The 18,971-nt window shown below is 44.6% G+C and overlaps 2 protein-coding genes across 3 annotated transcripts; one reads left to right on the top strand and one right to left on the bottom strand.

The window, feature by feature from the left end:
• Positions 1-1,983: 1,983 nt before the first annotated feature.
• Positions 1,984-14,475, bottom strand: gcc1 (GRIP and coiled-coil domain containing 1). Of its 2 annotated transcripts, none has more exons than XM_046297595.1 (4): positions 14,392-14,475; positions 9,137-10,322; positions 3,094-4,545; positions 1,984-2,930 (listed from the first exon to the last, which is right to left on the bottom strand). In XM_046297595.1, exons 2-3 carry the CDS (start codon positions 10,241-10,243, stop codon positions 3,169-3,171), a joined length of 2,484 nt encoding a protein of 827 aa, XP_046153551.1. In that variant the 5' UTR covers positions 10,244-10,322; positions 14,392-14,475; the 3' UTR covers positions 1,984-2,930; positions 3,094-3,168. The 2 variants fall into 2 exon arrangements, with proteins under 2 accessions (XP_046153551.1, XP_046153552.1); XM_046297596.1 differs by lacking the exon at positions 14,392-14,475 and adding an exon at positions 13,559-13,752.
• Positions 14,476-14,715: 240 nt separating this feature from the next.
• LOC123994710 (ADP-ribosylation factor 4) lies at positions 14,716-18,242 on the top strand. The gene is made up of 6 exons (XM_046297632.1): positions 14,716-14,920; positions 15,618-15,698; positions 16,526-16,635; positions 16,837-16,908; positions 17,230-17,355; positions 17,546-18,242. The coding sequence occupies exons 1-6, from the start codon at positions 14,854-14,856 to the stop codon at positions 17,630-17,632; spliced, it is 543 nt and encodes a 180-aa protein (XP_046153588.1). The 5' UTR covers positions 14,716-14,853; the 3' UTR covers positions 17,633-18,242.
• The last annotated feature ends 729 nt before the right edge of the window (positions 18,243-18,971 follow it).

Raw genomic sequence — 18,971 nt, forward strand, 5'->3', positions numbered from 1 at the left:
GCATAGTGCCAACTGTAAAGTTTGGTGGAGGAGTAATAATGGTCTGGGGCTGTTTTTCATGGTTCAGGTTGGCCCCTTTAGTTCCAGTGAAAGGAAATCTTAATGTTACGGCATACAATGACATTCTAGACGATTCTGTGCTTCCAACTTTGTGGCAACAGTTTGGGGAAGGCCCTTTCCTGTTTCGATATGACAATATCCCCGTGCACAAGTGAGGTCCATACAGAAATGGTTTGTCGGAATCAGTGTGGAATAACTTCACTGGCCTGCACAGAGCCCAGACCTCCCCCATCGAACACCTTTGGGATGAATTTGAATGCCGACTGCGAGCCTAATCGCCCAACATCAGTGCCCCGACCTCACTAATGCTCTTGTGGCTGAGTGGAAGCAAGTCTCTTTTCCAACATCTAGTGGAAAGCCTTTACAGAAGAGTGGAGGCTGTTATAGCAGCAAAGGAGGCACCAACTCCATATCAATGGCCGTGATTTTGGAATGAGATGTTCGACGAGCAGGCGTCCGCATACTTTTGGCCATGTAGTGTACTTGGTGCTCAGTAGAAATATGGCTGAAACTGAGCTTATTTAACGTTATAGTGGTCAATGAGTGCAAAAAACACATGTAGTACATTATCTTGTGGGTATGTGCAGGTTGTTTTTTTTATGAGGTTGACAGTGCCAGTCCTAGCCAAAGCCACACCAGCTCCAAGCTAATTCTGCTTAGATATTCCTCCATCAGCTAACATCTTTCCTAAACTACAACCACTCATTACATTGCAGGTTAACAGTGAATGTAAAACGAATGCAGCTGATCAGGGCTTCTACCTCACTCCCTTTTGTCTGTCTACAAGGCCTGCGTTTTACATAGGCAGTCCAATTATGTACATTGTTGAACTAATTGGTCTTTTGATCGATCATATCAAAAGATCTCATGTGAAAAGATCTGATATGATTGGTCAAAAGACCAATTAGTGGAAAAAGATCAGAATTGAGCTGCCCTTGTAAACACAGCCCTATTGTTTCTCAAATAGGTACAGTATATGTGGTACTTAAATATGTTTTCTTCAGTTTGTTTTGTGAAGTACTGTAAAGGCATTTGGTCACTAGGGAAGCAGTAAACTGCAGTTTTCAGATGAGTATTGATAATACTGATCTACTATTTGGATCCTGGTGTTTACTTATTTGTAATAACCTATAGTTTTTTTGTATATAAATAAAGTTAATGGTTTCTGATGCAAATATACTGTTCGTGTTACAAATAAAAGTTGGAAACTGTGCTAAAAGATAACTCAGAGGCTGTGATACATCCATGCACCCACACGTTTAGAGAATTGCTGAGAAAAAGTTTAATTTTCATGTTGAGGGAATCAAAAATATGCATTTCATCAATAAACATTGTATTATCCACACAACTGTATACTAGAAAATACTGTAATTACCAACCAAAGTATTCTGCTTTTTTAATCATACAATTATGTACAACACATTAGCATTGAAGGGATACTTTGAGATTTTGGCAATGAAGCCCTTTGTCTACTTCCCCAGAGTCAGATGAACGGATACCATTTTTATTACTTCATTTAGGAAGTTAGCTCAGCGAGCCAATGCTACCTAGTGTTAGCGCGATGACTGGAAGTCTGTCATTGCGCTTACGCTAGTTAGCAACTTCCTTCAAACTGCAGACAGAAACATAAAAATGGATTCCATGAGTTCAGGGAAGTAGATAAAGGGGCTTAAATGCCCAAATCCTGAATAATCCCTTTAAAACTGATAGTAGCTCAATATTAAAAAGGAAAGATTTAAAGTTACCCATTTAGATGTGGTCCTTCTGTAGCTCAGTTGGTAGAGCATGGCGCTTGTAACGCCAGGGTAGTGGGTTCGATCCCCGGGACCACCCATACGTAGAATGTATGCACACATGACTGTAAGTCGCTTTGGATAAAAGCGTCTGCTAAATGGCATATATTATTATTATATTATATTATCATATTAGTGCATCTCTGAGCAACGTTCTATCGATTCCCAGGGTCATTTCATGTTTATCGGAGCAATTCGACCTACAAGCAGACAGAAAGAAATACAGTCGGTATGTAGAGTTTTACCAATTTTCTTCTATTAATTGGTTTTATTTCAATATGATGCGAAACTTATCATACCCGTCTGTATTTCTGCCTGCTTGAACAGGGAATCTAGCCTTTAACGTCATTATGGCTGTGCTTACACAGACATCCCAATTATTAGTAAAATATCTGATCTGACTAGTCAAAAAAACTACTTGTAAGAAAGATAACAAAATTGGGTTGCCGGTGTAAACGCAATCTATCTCACAAAGATCAATCGAAAATTTATTTTCAATATATGCAGAGGTATAGTTTAAATATTAAATAGAAGCAGGAGATTACTAGTGAACAAAGGCAGATGAGGAAACTCAGACAATTTTTGGGGGACCCTGTGTTAGATAGGATCCTACTTCCTGTGGCGCACGTCCCTTGACCAAGATGGACAACCCAGGAGATAATCAGTGAGAAAAACAACTCTCACACAGGTGATAAAGACTGAGGTTGTCAATAAGTTAGATTCTGTCCTTATCCCTCTGTAAGAACAGTCAACATTTGGTTCCCTTTTGACAGAAACTCTGGAAACACAGATGTGAGCCTCATGCTATGATTCGATCTTATCAAAGAATCAAAACAACCAAACATGCTGCTTCACATAGTGACAAATACAAACCCACACTTCTAGAGCCACTCATTAGATTGCGAAATCTAATGTTGTGTGCTTTCACACAAAGAAATCCTTTTGAATAAAGTCTTGAGGAAAATAAAATGTAATCAACAGCGTCAAAGCTCAAATGTTGGTTGCCATTTCATTTGACACCACACCAGAATCCTGGGAAAACAACACACCAAAATAAATAGACTTCATTCAGGAAAACTTCATTCAGGAAATGCTCTGGCTCCCCAATGGTGGAACAAACTCCCTCACGACGCCAGGACAGCGGAGTCAATCACCACCTTCCGGAGACACCTGAAACCCCACCTCTTTTCTCTGGATAAGAGCGTCTGCTAAATGACTTAAATGTAAATGTAAATGAAAACTAAACACACACTTGTTGACTGTCCGAGGAATGTTTCAAATGAGTTCTCATTATTTGCAGAGTGAGGAGCTGAACTCATCGCCTCATCCCTGCCGTCCACCACGCCTGGTTCTGGTGCTGTTTGACCACCGCCTGCTTCTCCTGAGGGCTGAAGTGCAGGATGGTCAGTATGGCTGTGAGGGTCTGCTGACGCCCCCTAGTGTCCTGAAGGGTGAGGAACTTGTAGATTACGTTTTTGAGGTACTCCAGGTTGGCCCCCTCCCTGCCCTGGTCCCTATGCCGTTTGTCTAGCTGGCCGCGGAGCTCAGCCACCTCCTCGTCGTAACGCTCTCCGTTGGCGATCAGCCTCCCCTGCAGCTGGTGCACGTCCTCCTCCAGCCGATGCTTCTGCCGCCGCAGTGAGCCGATCTCCACCTCCTTTCTCGCCAGCTGCTCGGCGTACAGGAGGAGCGTGGGCTCGTTGGGCCCCGCCAGTCGCAACGCCTGAGTGATGATGTCACTCTCCTCCTGCGCAGTGTCGTCCATGTTGTTGGCGTTTTTACTCCTGCCGACGTCCGCAGTCGCTCTGAAGTCCGCCCCTGTCTCTCCTTCGTCGCTGTGGTGGCCTCTGTAACCAGCGAGACTGTAGCCGATAGACTTTAGCTTCTCCAGCTCCTGGTCCTTCTCTTGCAGCAGGGCCATAGTGCGGTCCCTCTGCCGGTGCAGTTCTCCCTCCAGCCTGAGGAGGCTCTCTCTGTATTGGGCCTCAGCCTGGTCAAGCTCCTGTTTATGACCCTGCTGCAGCATCCCTATCCCCTGCTGACACTCCTCCAGCTCCCGGCAGTGCTTGGCCTCCGCCTCGTCGTCATGGATACGCAGGTTGATGTACTTCTCCTTGAGCTCAGCCAGCTGGTCACGGGCCTCCTCCAGCTCTTTGGCCAGGCTACAGTCTTTAGCGTTCTTGTTCTTCAGCACCACCTGCGCCCGCACCTTGTAGCGCTCAAACTCCTCCTTCAGCTGCCGCAGTTCCTGCTGGTAGTAAAGCGCCGAGGCCTTCTCCCCGTCTGACGACTCCCCCCCACTGCCCGTCCCCTGACCCAGCCGCCCCTCCATCTCAGCCAGCTTCTCTATCTCCATGGTCTGCTCTGAATGGTTCTTCTGTGTGGCTAGCAGAAGAAGCCTCTTCACCTTCTCCAGGCGCTCCTTCAGCACATTCACATCCAGGCTGGCCTCGTCCATGCTGAGGTCCAGCGGGGATCCCCGGGTGGAAGCGGCAATGGCCAGGGTCTTGTTCTCCGTGTCCAACTGCAAGATGCGCTCTCTCAGCCGGTGGGCGTTCTGCTGGTCCCTCTGCCGGGCCTTCTCGCAGGCCCCAAGCAGCTCAGACAGCTCAGACACCCGCAACTCCAGGCTGGCCACACGGCCCTCCTCCAGCTGGGATTGCTCCTGTAGACGCTCCTCTGCCTGCGACACCTGCAGATAGAGAAAGGACAGGCACATGACAGCCATGAGACATAAATAGACAATGGAAGACGACAGTTCATGTATTGCGTTTCTTCCTTTCCCTGAAAAGCAAGTGTCTTTATAATGCCATGTTATTCTCTGCCATGGCATTTATATATGATCAAGATATTTCTAATACAAGAGGTCAAGGGTTGTTGAATAGATTGTTAAAATTCAGATCATCAAATATTTTATGTGTTCAAGTCATTCACCTTAATACAGGATACATTTTTAAAATCAGTGCCGGGTGAATCCATTTGAACTCAATCACTTTCTGAAACATTTCATACATATTATATATACAAACATTTCATACATATTTACCCATTATAAATTTAATGTAAATGTAAAAACTTTTAAAAAAAAAAATGCTTTTCCTGAAACGTTAATTATATAAATATGCATAAACTCAGATATTTTTTCATATTTGCATATGTTGTAGCTTAGACCCTAATTTACATAATCTAAGGTTTTTCCGTTTTGCCCGCCATCGGTTGCGACAACATGCTCTTTAATACAGGGTGGGTGTCAAGTTTGGGCTGAAAAATGTACTAAAAACGGGAATAAAATTGATTTGTCAACTTTCAAATGATACCCAAAGATGGTTGGGGGTCCACACATCAGAGAATGTTGACTTGAATGGGAATATTGGTTTTAAATTAAACTTTCAATCCTCCATAGGAAGACTCATTGCGAGCTCACAGAACAGGGCTCCGGGCAGCCGAGCGGAAATGGAGGAAAACTCGCCTCCCTGCGGACCTGGCATCCTTTCACTCCCTCCTCTCTACATTTTCCTCCTCTGTCTCTGCTGCTAAAGCCACTTTCTACCACTCTAAATTCCAAGCATCTGCCTCTAACCCTAGGAAGCTCTTTGCCACCTTCTCCTCCCTCCTGAATCCTCCTCCCCCTCCCCCCCCTCCTCCCTCTCTGCAGATGACTTCGTCAACCATTTTGAAAAGAAGGTCGACGACATCCGATCCTCGTTTGCTAAGTCAAACGACACCGCTGGTTCTGCTCACACTGCCCTACCCTGTGCTCTGACCTCTTTCTCCCCTCTCTCTCAGATGAAATCTCGCGTCTTGTGACGGCCGGCCGCCCAACAACCTGCCCGCTTGACCCTATCCCCTCCTCTCTTCTCCAGACCATTTCCGGAGACCTTCTCCCTTACCTCACCTCGCTCATCAACTCATCCCTGACCGCTGGCTACGTCCCTTCCGTCTTCAAGAGAGCGAGAGTTGCACCCCTTCTGAAAAAACCTACACTCGATCCCTCCGATGTCAACAACTACAGACCAGTATCCCTTCTTTCTTTTCTCTCCAAAACTCTTGAACGTGCCGTCCTTGGCCAGCTCTCCCGCTATCTCTCTCAGAATGACCTTCTTGATCCAAATCAGTCAGGTTTCAAGACTAGTCATTCAACTGAGACTGCTCTTCTCTGTATCACGGAGGCGCTCCGCACTGCTAAAGCTAACTCTCTCTCCTCTGCTCTCATCCTTCTAGACCTATCGGCTGCCTTCGATACTGTGAACCATCAGATCCTCTCCACCCTCTCCGAGTTGGGCATCTCCGGCGCGGCCCACGCTTGGATTGCGTCCTACCTGACAGGTCGCTCCTACCAGGTGGCGTGGCGAGAATCTGTCTCCTCACCACGCGCTCTCACCACTGATGTCCCCCAGGGCTCTGTTCTAGGCCCTCTCCTATTCTCGCTATACACCAAGTCACTTGGCTCTGTCATAACCTCACATGGTCTCTCCTATCATTGCTATGCAGACGACACACAATTAATCTTCTCCTTTCCCCCTTCTGATGACCAGGTGGCGAATCGCATCTCTGCATGTCTGGCAGACATATCAGTGTGGATGACGGATCACCACCTCAAGCTGAACCTCGGCAAGACGGAGCTGCTCTTCCTCCCGGGGAAGGACTGCCCGTTCCATGATCTCGCCATCACGGTTGACAACTCCATTGTGTCCTCCTCCCAGAGCGCTAAGAACCTTGGCGTGATCCTGGACAACACCCTGTCGTTCTCAACTAACATCAAGGCGGTGGCCCGTTCCTGTAGGTTCATGCTCTACAACATCCGCAGAGTACGACCCTGCCTCACACAGGAAGCGGCGCAGGTCTAATCCAGGCACTTGTCATCTCCCGTCTGGATTACTGCAACTCGCTGTTGGCTGGGCTCCCTGCCTGTGCCATTAAACCCCTTCAACTCATCCAGAACGCCGCAGCCCGTCTGGTGTTCAACCTTCCCAAGTTCTCTCACGTCACCCCGCTCCTCCGCTCTCTCCACTGGCTTCCAGTTGAAGCTCGCATCCGCTACAAGACCATGGTGCTTGCCTACGGAGCTGTGAGGGGAACGGCACCTCAGTACCTCAGGCTCTGATCAGGCCCTACACCCAAATAAGGGCACTGCGTTCATCCACCTCTGGCCTGCTCGCCTCCCTACCACTGAGGAAGTACAGTTCCCGCTCAGCCCAGTCAAAACTGTTCGCTGCTCTGGCTCCCCAATGGTGGAACAAACTCCCTCGCCAGGACAGCGGAGTCAATCACCACCTTCCGGAGACACCTGAAACCCCACCTCTTTAAGGAATACCTAGGATAGGATAAAGTAATCCTTCTCACCCCCCTTAAAATATTTAGATGCACTATTGTAAAGTGGCTGTTCCACTGGATGTCATAAGGTGAATGCACCAATTTGTAAGTCGCTCTGGATAAGAGCGTCTTGATCAAAGTTTAACAACCCTGTTTGGAAGCTTTGAAATGATATCAAACTGAATATCTTACTGTGATGAAGACGTGGATGTCTAATGGTATGGGTATTTCCATCTTTAAATGGACACGAGCAACAACATGTGAAGTGCCGTCTTTCGGATGGGACGTTAAAAACGGTGTCCTGACTCAATAAAGATCCCATGGCACTGATCGTAATAGTCAGGGTGTTAACCCCGGTGTTGTGGCCAAATTCCCCATCTGGCCCTCATACCATCATGGCCACCTAATCATCCCCAGCATCCAACCGGCTCCCCCGTATTTCTGTGAAATTACATTTTTCAACCATTTTCCACCCTACAAATGAGGAATAACCAAAGGCTTCGATATCTAGTCAAACACATGGAAAAGGAGTCAGACAAAATCTACTGGAAAAAGTCTTAAAACACAATAATGTTGACGTAAAGACCGCTGCCAACTAATATAAACTTTTCATTTTGGATAAAATTGCCTCCTGTAAATTTAATAAGCATTACCTTCTGTAAATTTTATAAACATTGCCTTGTGCATTGTAATTCTGATATGAAGTTATTTTTCAAATTTCTCTCCCTCATGGGGGAGGATAATGAAAGTTTACAGAACTAACAAGGTAGACCTACCAATTAGGTACCAATTAGGTTTACACTGATATCAGTTTGTTAATGAATTAAGCGATTCAAACTCATTATTCTTTTACCAAATCGGTAATGGAATTACTGAAAAATCTATCAGAATTACTGCAATTGAATTGGCTACAATCTCCCGACTCTTGACACCTGCCCCCTTTCCATTTACTGTAAAAAGCATCCTCGCCCACTGAGCACCGCCCACTGAGCACCAGATGTCCTCAGACTTTGAAAAGTTGTTGAAATTTGGTCAGTCCGCCCTGGCCAGACCAAATCTGAACCAATCATAGACTTCTGTTTCACAAGTTTGGACAGTACAGAAGAGCACACAGTACAGTAAAGAACAGTATTATGTACTTCATTGTACTGAACTGAACTCTACTGTGATGTCCAAACATAAGACTATGATTGGTTCAGATTTGGTCAGGTAAAGACCAACCAAACGCAGTCTTGTTTGGGGGCAGAGCTCAATATAATAATAGCCAGTGTGTAGAATACCCAAATGTGCAAAAGAAAGATATTATGCATGTTCACATTCGTGTATCTATTCAGGATACATCACCAGGAAAATAATGATATTCATAGCCATAATTATGCATTTCTGGATTGTAAAGATCAGGGACCGTTGTAAATCCACTTCACCTACTGTAGTTCAATAACCAATGTTTTTTGTTTGTTAAACTAAAGTTGTCATATCATAGCACGACACCCTATTCTTTCTGCAGACATCTTTGAATCTTAATTCAGAGCAGATATTTAACAGTGTTTAGAAAATGTTGTCGCATAAAAAGTTTAAAAACCTGGGAGATTTTACTGTAATTATGTTACCAAACTTTGCACAGTTCTTCCAGTTTTTGTGAAATTCTGTGAAAATTGTTCAAAGTAGTCATTGTGCATCGAGTTGTATGGAATGTTAAACTTGGAAATTAACGGTCTTGTTTAGCATACATTTTAAAGTGAAAAATCAGAGTCATAGCGTAATTTCGTTACCATTGAATTACCTGTATGAAAAATGGGTCACTTTGAGTACCTTTATCTCCTGAATGTTTTGGCATTCAGGTCCAAAAAGTCACTTTCTGACCACTACTCCATGAGGAAACATACATGGAAAGTGTTGTTTAAATACTGTTAAAATGTGATTGAATTCAAATGGATTTACTGTACAGTCTTTCCTAATCATGACCATACCTTTCTGATCTCATGCTGCATCTGCTGCTGAAAGTGGTTCTTGAGTGCCGTCAGCTCCCTCTGCAGCTCCTCCACCCGGGGGTCTGGCTTGTTCCTCTCCGCCTCCGCAGTCTGCAGGCTCCTCCTCATCTCCTCCCTCTGCTGGGTCACCTCTTTTAGCCGGGCCTCATAATCGTGCCCCCGATCTGCGGCTTGTGTGACTTCCAGTAGGACCACCCTGGCGTCCTCCAGACGAAGCTCGGCATCCTGCCTCTGGCCTCTCTCCTCCTGCAGCAATTTCTGGAGCTCTCTGAGCATGTGGGCGTGGTCACCCTGCTCCTGCTCTCTCTCATGTTGCTGGGTTATAACCCGAGCCTTGCTCTCCGCCAGCTGCTCATGCAAGGCATGGATCTCGGCTTCATGTTGCCTCCTGGACTCCTCCAGCCTCCCCTGGAGCTCATCCATGTCCTGCTTGATCTTCCGCTTGTCGGCCTGGAAGTTGGCCTCCATCCTGGACTTTTCCTGCGTGACCGTGGCCAGGGAGCTGGTCAGGGTGGTCAGCTGGGTCTTCAGCTGAAGAACCCTCCGGTCAACCTCCATAGACAAGGTGGGTGGGGGTGTAAGGTACTGCTGAACCTCAGACCCTCCACTACTGCTGGAGCTGATACCGCTCTCTGACCCATTAGCCTCCTCAGACCTCTGGGACACCGAGGGGCCTCCAGGCCCGGTCGCCCCCATCTCTCCTGGGCTACTACCCTGCTCCTCTTCAGCCTGGTCGCCCTTGGTGCTCCCACTGGTAATGCTGGTAGCAGTGTCGGCGGAGGCTGCTGTGTCCAGACTGTCCTCGCTGTGCATGGAGCAGTGATCATCTTGTAATTCAGAGGTCAAATGGCTGCCACTGGCAGAGCCTTCATCTCCACGCTGGCTGAGGTCGACCTCCTGGGAGACAGTCAGAACCTTCAGACTAGCTTCCAGAGCCTCCTTCTCCTTCAGCAGGCTCTTGTAGGCCCTGACCACATCCTTGAAGCGTGTTTGATACTGGACCATCTGCTTTCTCTGAGTCTCTATGGTGTCCACAAGCTCCTTCTTGCTGGGGCCACCCCCAAAGCTCATCCCAAACTTCTCCATGGCTCAGTGGGTTTTTGGTTTTATTTTCAGTTGCTTGACTTCCAGCTGGGATCCATGATTACTGGCTCAAACAAAAACCCTGCATGGAATATAGTATGAAGAACCATTGTTAGATAGCATCATAAAACAGTAGCAAGCTAACGCTAGTTGGCTTCAGAAAGTATTCATACCCCTAGACTTATTCCACATTTTGTTGTGTTCCAACCCAAATTTAAAATAGATTACATCTATTTAAATCCCCCATGAAGACAAAGTGAAAAATGTTTAGAAATGTTTGCAAATATATTTAAAATAAAATAGACATCTCATTTACATAAGTATTCACACCCCAGAATCAATAGTTTGTAGAAACACCTTTGTTTGTAATTACAGCTTTAAGTTGTCTTGGGTTTGTCTATCAGCTTTGCAAATCAAATCAAATTTTATTTGTCACATACACATGGTTAGCAGATGTTAATGCGAGTGTAGCGAAATGCTTGTGCTTCTATGGTCCTTCTGTAGCTCAGTTGGTAGAGCATGGCGCTTGTAACGCCAGGGTAGTGGGTTCGATTCCCGGGACCACCCATACGTAGAATGTATGCACACATGACTAAGTCGCTTTGGATAAAAGCGTCTGCTAAATGGCATATATTATTATTATATATTAGTTCCGACAATTTAGTAATAACCAACAAGTAATCTAACTAACAATTCCAAAACTACTGTCTTATACACAGTGTAAGGGGATAAAGAATATGTACATAAGGATATATCAATGAGTGATGGTACAGAGCAGCATAGGCAAGATACAGTAGATGGTATCGAGTACATATGAGATGAGTATGTAAACAAAGTGGCATAGTTAAAGTGGCTAGTGATACATGTATTACATAAGGATGCAGTCGATGATAGAGTACAGTATATACGTATGCATATGAGATATATAATGTTACTTACCCTACATTATTCAAGGTAGCATTGTTTAAAGTGGCTAGTGATATATTTACATCATTTCCCATCAATTCCCATTATTAAAGTGGCTGGAGTTGAGTCAGTGTCAGTGTGTTGGCAGCAGCCACTCAATGTTAGTGGTGGCTGTTTAACAGTCTGATGGCCTTGAGATAGAAGCTGTTTTTCAGTCTCTCGGTCCCAGCTTTGATGCACCTGTACTGACCTCGTCTTCTGGGTGATAGCGGGGTGAACAGGCAGTGGCTCGGGTGGTTGATGTCCTTGATGATCTTTATGGCCTTCCTGTAACATCGGGTGGTGTAGGTGTCCTGGAGGGCAGGTAGTTTGCCCCTGGTGATGCGTTTTCCAGACCTCACTACCCTCTGGAGAGCCTTACGGTTGTGGGCGGTGCAGTTGCCGTACCAGGCGGTGATACAGCCCGCCAGGATGCTCTCGATTGTGCATCTGTAGATGTTTGTGAGTGCTTTTGGTGACAAGCCGAATTTCTTCAGCCTCCTGAGGTTGAAAAGGCGCTGCTGCGCCTTCTTCACGATGCTGTCTGTGTGAGTGGACCAATTCAGTTTGTCTGTTTTATTTTATTTATTATTTTATTTCACCTTTATTTAACCAGGTAGGCTAGTTGAGAACAAGTTCTCATTTGCAACTGCGACCTGGCAATGTGATGTGTATGCCGAGGAACTTAAAACTTGCTACCCTCTCCACTACTGTTCCATCGATGTGGATAGGGGGGTGTTCCCTCTGCTGTTTCCTGAAGTCCACAATCATCTCCTTAGTTTTGTTGACGTTGAGTGTGAGGTTATTTTCCTGACACCACACTCCGAGGGCCCTCACCTCCTCCCTGTAGGCCGTCTTGTCGTTGTTGGTAATCAAGCCTACCACTGTTGTGTCGTCTGCAAACTTGATGATTGAGTTGGAGGCGTGCGTGGCTACGCAGTCGTGGGTGAACAGGGAGTACAGGAGAGGGCTCAGAACGCACCCTTGTGGGGCCCCAGTGTTGAGGATCAGCGGGGTGGAGATGTTGTTGCCTACCCTCACCACCTGGGGGCGGGGGAAGTACCCAGTTGCACAGGGCGGGGTCGAGACCCAGGGTCTCGAGCTTGATGACGAGCTTGGAGGGTACTATGGTGTTGAATGCCGAGCTGTAGTCGATTAACAGCATTCTCACATAGGTATTCCTCTTGTCCAGATGGGTTAGGGCAGTGTGCAGTGGGGTTGAGATTGCATCGTCTGTGGACCTATTTGGGCGGTAAGCAAATTGGAGTGGGTCTAGGGTGTCAGGTAGGGTGGAGGTGATAAGGTCCTTGACTAGTCTCTCAAAGCACTTCATGATGACGGAAGTGAGTGCTAAGGGGCGGTAGTCGTTTAGCTCAGTTACCTTAGCTTTCTTGGGAACAGGAACAATGGTGGCCCTCTTGAAGCATGTGGGAACAGCAGACTGGGATTGATTGAATATGTCCGTAAACACACCGGCCAGCTGGTCTGCGCATGCTCTGAGGGCGCGGCTGGGGATGCCATCTGGGCCTGCAGCCTTGCGAGGGTTAACACTTTTAAATGTCTTACTCACCTCGGCTGCAGTGAAGGAGAGTCCGCATGTTTTCGTTGCAGGCCGTGTCAGTGGCACTGTATTGTCCTCAAAGCGGGCAAAAAAGTGATTTAGTCTGCCTGGGAGCAAGACATCCTGGTCTGTGACTGGGCTGGATTTCTTCTTGTAGTCCGTGATTGACTGTAGACCCTGCCACATGCCTCTTGTGTCTGAGCTGTTGAATTGAGATTCTACTTTGCACATCTGGATTTGGGGGATTTTCTCCCATTCTTCCTTGCAGATTTTCTCAAACTCTGTCAATGGTGGTGAACAGCAGTCTTCCAAGTATTTCCACAGGGATTCAAGTCTGGGCTTTGTCTGGACCACTCGAGGACTTTAACATTATTGTTCTGAAGCCATTCCAGTGTTGCTTTGGCTGTATGCTTAACGTCATTGTCCTGTTGGAACATAATTCTCCCCCAGTCTAATGTCAGTTGCATTCTGAAGCAGGTTCTCTTCAAGGATTTTCCTGTATTTGGCTCAATTAACGGATGATGAGCTATGACTGGTTCTCTCCAGACACAGCACTTTGCATTCAGGCCAAAGAGTTAACTTTGTATCTCAGCAGACGACTGAATCTTTTGCCGTATGATCTGTGTCTTTCACATATTTTTTTGCAAACAACAGGCGTTCTGTCATGTGCCTTTTTCTCAGGAGTGGCTTCCATCTTGCCCAACGCCCAATTGGTGAAGTGCTGCAGAGACTGTCAAGGAACTACGTAGTTCTGTCAGAGTGGTCAATGGGTACTTGGTCACCCCTTAGACCTAGATCATGGTCTTTCTTACCCGGTTGCTCAGTTTTGTTGCACGGCCAGCTCTAGGCAGTCTGGGTTGTTCCCATATTCTTGTCCATTTCCCCAATGATGGAGATCCCTGTGCTCTTGGAAACTTGCAACACTATAGAAATGGTTCTATACCCTTCCCCAGATATATGTCTCATGACAATTCTATCTCTGAGATCTACATACAGTTCCTTGGACTTCAGGGTATAGTTTCTGCTCTGACATGCAATGTTAACTGTGGGGCCTTATATTAGGCAGGTGTGTTTCTTTCTAAATCATATCCAAACAATTGAATTGGCCACAGGTGGTCTCCAATCAAGTTGCAGCGACATCTCAAGGATGTTCAAAGGTAATTGGATGTACCTGATGTCAATTTGGAGTGTCATGCAAAGGGCTGTAATGACTTATGTAAATGAGAGATTTCTATATTTCATTTTCAATAAATGTGCTCAAATTTTCTAAAAAAACATGGGTGACAATTATTTTTATTTAATACATTTTGAATTCAGGCTGTAACAAATGTGTAATAAGTCAAGTGGTATGAATTCTTTCTGAAGCACTCTGTGTTCGTGTTGTCTACTGGTCTGTTTACTTTACAAGACATATTTCAACCGACATGGGCAGACTAGTTGCAAATAATAATAATGTATTATTCGACAGCTAACATTAGCTATGCTAAACTACACAACGATCTGGAATGGTCTTCGCGAAAGACCTCTCTCTCGCCCTCCTCGACAGCATAAAATGTGCAACAACCAGTTCGATACACCAATGTACAATCAAAATGACACTAATATAATCAGGATGTGCAATGTCATAACTTTAAAGTAAACTCACATTCGGAATACGACGTGTCAACAAACGACGGTTTTCCAGGCTACTTCCTGTTCTTCACAGTGGGATTTTTTTAAATGTGAAATTTCTTTTTACTAGAAGCAGTCTTTAAAAGCGGCCATTTTGCGAAGGTCGAAATAATCCGTTATCTGTCAAATACAGAGAGGATTCTCTGTATTCAACATTCTCAATGAAAGACTTCTGTATATTTTCATATTTTGATACTGTACATTATATGCATTGAACAATGAAAAGCTCAATAAACGACAGCTACATCGTTCAAAAATGAAGGAGAGAGTCTGTGAATAAAGTTATGTGGAAGCCCTGACGTCATATATTCCGCGTTGGCCTGGACGTGGCATCTGAGAAGACTGCGAAAGGGAAGCTGCACCCACTCTCTGTCTGGTTACAATAAACACCTTTGGTTTTCTATTTTATTATCGTCACGCGGAGCTCTTTCACACCATGGGGCTCACAATTTCGTCGATATTTTCCAGGCTTTTTGGCAAGAAACAGATGAGGATACTTATGGGTGAGCAATCCTCTTATCAACCTGTCCAAGGAACTAGCTGGCTGCTAGCTAACGTTAGCTAGCTAGTGGGAGGGGGTTTCCGTATCAGGGATGTACTTAGATTTTTGTGACATATTAGTTATAGTAAACTACCTGTTCACATGTCTTGTAACGTGAACATTACTCGTTTGAGAGCAATCGGAGTAAAAACACAGACGAGCTAGGATAACACTCAGACGGAAAATGGCTAGCTATTGCACAATAATTACTGGTAGTTTGTTCACTTAATACCAACAAATGGCTTAGCTACGTCATATCTCAGGTCTATACAAGTTGGTAGATGTAGTGAACTACTTTTAATAGGTCTATAGTTTTCAATACAGCGCATCTAGATTCATGTCCATCCCTCTTGCCATAACGTGTACACCTATGTGTTGGACAGCCTGTATTTTGGGGTTGTGGATGTTGGTCCTAATTTGAGCTAAAGGCTCAGATTCTACCCTATATATTTATATACGTTGTCCAAATCATTGCAGTTTGATAGCTGTCAGAGGGATTTCATTTGACACGGAGACAGACCTGTTTTGTAGTTGCAGTACAATACGTTTGTCTTGATTTTTTTTTTTTTTTTTGGTAGGTTACTTATTTTCAATACAAAAAAAAATCTATATGGATTTATTATGATTGAGAAGTTTGACATTACTCTTTTCTTCTGTAGTTGGTTTGGACGCTGCTGGAAAGACCACTATTCTCTACAAACTGAAGCTGGGGGAGATTGTAACCACAATTCCCACCATTGGTAAGAATACCTCTGGCTATGAACAGAGCCAAAGATTGATAGATCTCTAGCATACACAACCATATCTAAAACATGGGCCCTCTCAGCTCCTGGCAGACTGTCTTTAAAAGCATCTCTTCGCAGTAATCTGATTTAAATGGGTGACTTGCTTTCTCATGGAGCTTGTGGGCAAATGATTAAGATTTCTTTTGATGTCTTGTCCTGTGACTGATGTAGCATGACACACACACACTGAGACAAATCTTTCAGGAATGTAGGCCTACCTTGTTTAATGTTAATGGAAATGGTCAATAAGGTCCATACAGAGCTGTGCACTCAACAATTCAGTCTTTCAAATTTCAGCAAAAAAATATATATATTTTTGGACATGACAGTGAGTTATAGAACTGGAGCTGAATGGTTTTAAGCCTTGCATAACCGTAGTTCTGGGACAAAGAACAGTAGATGGCTACACTGCCTCCATGCTCCAGAGCTGTTGGGGCTTGCTGTGTGAGTGGGCTCTTTTGATGGAGCAGATTGGTCGATACGTGTCTAAACTCCTAGACAAAATAAGTAGGGAAGAAAATAATGGTTTGTCCCACCTGAGATCAGATAGACAGAATTGGGTCACCATTCCATCGTTTTTCAATTTGAGCTACAGGTAATAGTTTACTCCTATTGCAAATTGGTTTTTAATTAGCTTACCATTTTATACAGAAACTTATTTCTAGCATAATGATCTAGATTGGAGCTGTTTATGCTGGTAGAGGTCAGACTGGTGACTCTGGATCTAGTCTCTGTGAATTCCTGTTGCTGATGCGCTCTCTCGCTCTCTGGTGACTGAGCAGGTTTTAACGTGGAGACTGTTGAGTACAAGAACATTTGTTTCACCGTGTGGGATGTGGGCGGTCAGGACAAGATCCGCCCCCTCTGGAGGCACTACTTCCAGAACACGCAGGTATGACACACCTGTGACAGCAGTGATGTCATCATAGCATATCTTTGATATCTTAATTCAACTATACAAATAGTGCTAGAATCAATGTGTCAGAATGGACCCTGTCAACATAACCCTTGTTTACCTTAATAGCTAGATGAATATATATAGAGTAGACAAAGTACATAACAGTAGCCTGACTTTTGAACCTTGACTTCACAGGGCCTTATCTTCGTAGTGGACAGCAACGACAGAGAGAGAGTAGCAGAGTCGGCAGAGGAGCTGTCTAAAATGGTAAGTGTTGCATACATGTCTATTTATAAGATACTGTTTTTGGTCAAGGAACAGTATGCTTTTTGTGTTGGCATTTACCATGTTACTGTGAAAAGGAACCTAAAACTGAGCTCATGGTTGACATGGGAAAATAAACAGTAATTCAGTGGTAAGTAATGGTGTTATTTATATAGTTGCCATTGTGACTGATCATTCATCATCCATGTTGACACACAGCCTTCTGTGGCCAATGGTTTCCCATTGACAATGGCTGCCTCCATAAATGTTTTCCTCCCCTTGTTCTCCCTACCAATTTTCTAATATATTTATCTCTCTCTACAGCTGCAGGAGGATGAGTTGAGGGAGGCAGTGTTGCTGGTGTTTGCAAACAAACAGGACCTGCCCAACGCTATGGCAGTGAGCGACCTCACAGACAAACTGGGCCTGCAGAGCTTGCGCAGCAGAGTTGTGAGCATATATCTCTCTCTCTCTCATGCACACACACTTTAACAGTCCTTCTAAAGAGTTGTACAGTAAAATGTATTTCTGAGCAGATAAATATGTGGTCCATGTAGTATACACTGGCAATGCAGAGTTATTCATAAGTATGACATTACTGGCTTTTATGTACAGCAACTCATTATGTTTCTCCTTCCAGTGGCATGTCCAGGCTACCTGTGCTACCCAGGGCACTGGGCTATACGAAGGACTGGACTGGCTTTCCAACGAGCTGTCGAAACGCTAATGAATGGAGAAATCGCAGGACCGGAGCGAACGAGATCTGAACACGCGAGCAAGAGAAGGGGCGCAGGCTGAGCATTTCATGAATGGAAGAAGAAAAAAAACTGCAACTTTTTAAAATGATCAGTGTCTGTCTGGTAGAACTTGCAGTTATGGACTTTGTGATCAGTTCCTGTTCTGAAGCCTTCTTTCATCATTCTTCCCTTTTATTCCCATTATTGTCAAACCTGCAGATGTCTCTTAGACTGTTTCTTCCTTTATGCCACCCAATGTCCTCAACAGTAAAATTGTTTTAAGTTGCATGTTTTAAAAAAACAGATTCACATGATGGTTGTGTGCGGATGTTGATCGTTGAGGAATGGAAGGGTGGGCCACTAGGTTTTGTTGGTTGGGGGGGGGGGGGGGGGTGTTATCTGGATACTGAGAGTTTGTTGGAAACAGTATATAGGGGTGGGGTTTTGGATGCAAAACCCCTCTGGCCTTCCCTAACTGAGTCATTCCAGGGAGCTGAACCTGGAGGCCAGTTCCATTCCTAGACAATGTGAAGAGAGCAGGACCTTCAGTCATTTCAAAGGCCATTATGATGCAATAAAATGTTATTTTTCTTTTCTCAACTGTTGAAACATTGTCTTCTGAGTGCAAGGTGGGACATAGTTGGTCATGAAGGAATGGAGAATCTTGAGATGTGGCCCTGATTCAAATAGTTGTAAATGTTTCTTCATAACTTTACCCTAACATCCGGTTCAGTTTTAGTTTGTACGTTTTAAGCAAAGAGAGCAGATTCTTAGGTTTATCAACAACTCTGATACTTTGAAAAGTAAATTGAAACTTTGGGGGAAATTGTGTAGTTGGGAAAGTAAAGTGCTTATAAAAACAGTTAAATGCCAATTTACATTTCCCTATTAATTTTCAGATTAAAATCCTACTTAGATATTTTCATTATGACTTGCTTTAAAGCTGCAATGTGTAACTTTTCGGGAACCTGACCAAATTCACAGATGTAAGTTAAAGATATGTAATTCATTGAAAGCAAGCCTAGTTAAATAATACAAGTCTAAAGAACAAATTACTTAATGATGGCCTGCTCCGGCCAAACCCGGACGACGCTGGGCCAATTGTGCGCCTCCTATGGGACTCTCAGTCACAACTGAATGTGATACAGCCAAGACGCAGTAGATTTGTTCACTTTCTATGCTTCACCTTCCATTTAGTTTTTGCATCTTACTTTCAGTTTTGTACAACAGCTGAAAATATTTTTTGGTTATGGAAAAAATATTTCAAGTTTAAATGCTACAATGATTCCCCCACCCTATGCTTTGGTTTTGTCACAAACTGAAATTAGG

Source organism: Oncorhynchus gorbuscha, linkage group LG14, assembly GCF_021184085.1.
Source record: "Oncorhynchus gorbuscha isolate QuinsamMale2020 ecotype Even-year linkage group LG14, OgorEven_v1.0, whole genome shotgun sequence".
Taxonomy (NCBI): Eukaryota; Metazoa; Chordata; class Actinopteri; order Salmoniformes; family Salmonidae; genus Oncorhynchus; species Oncorhynchus gorbuscha.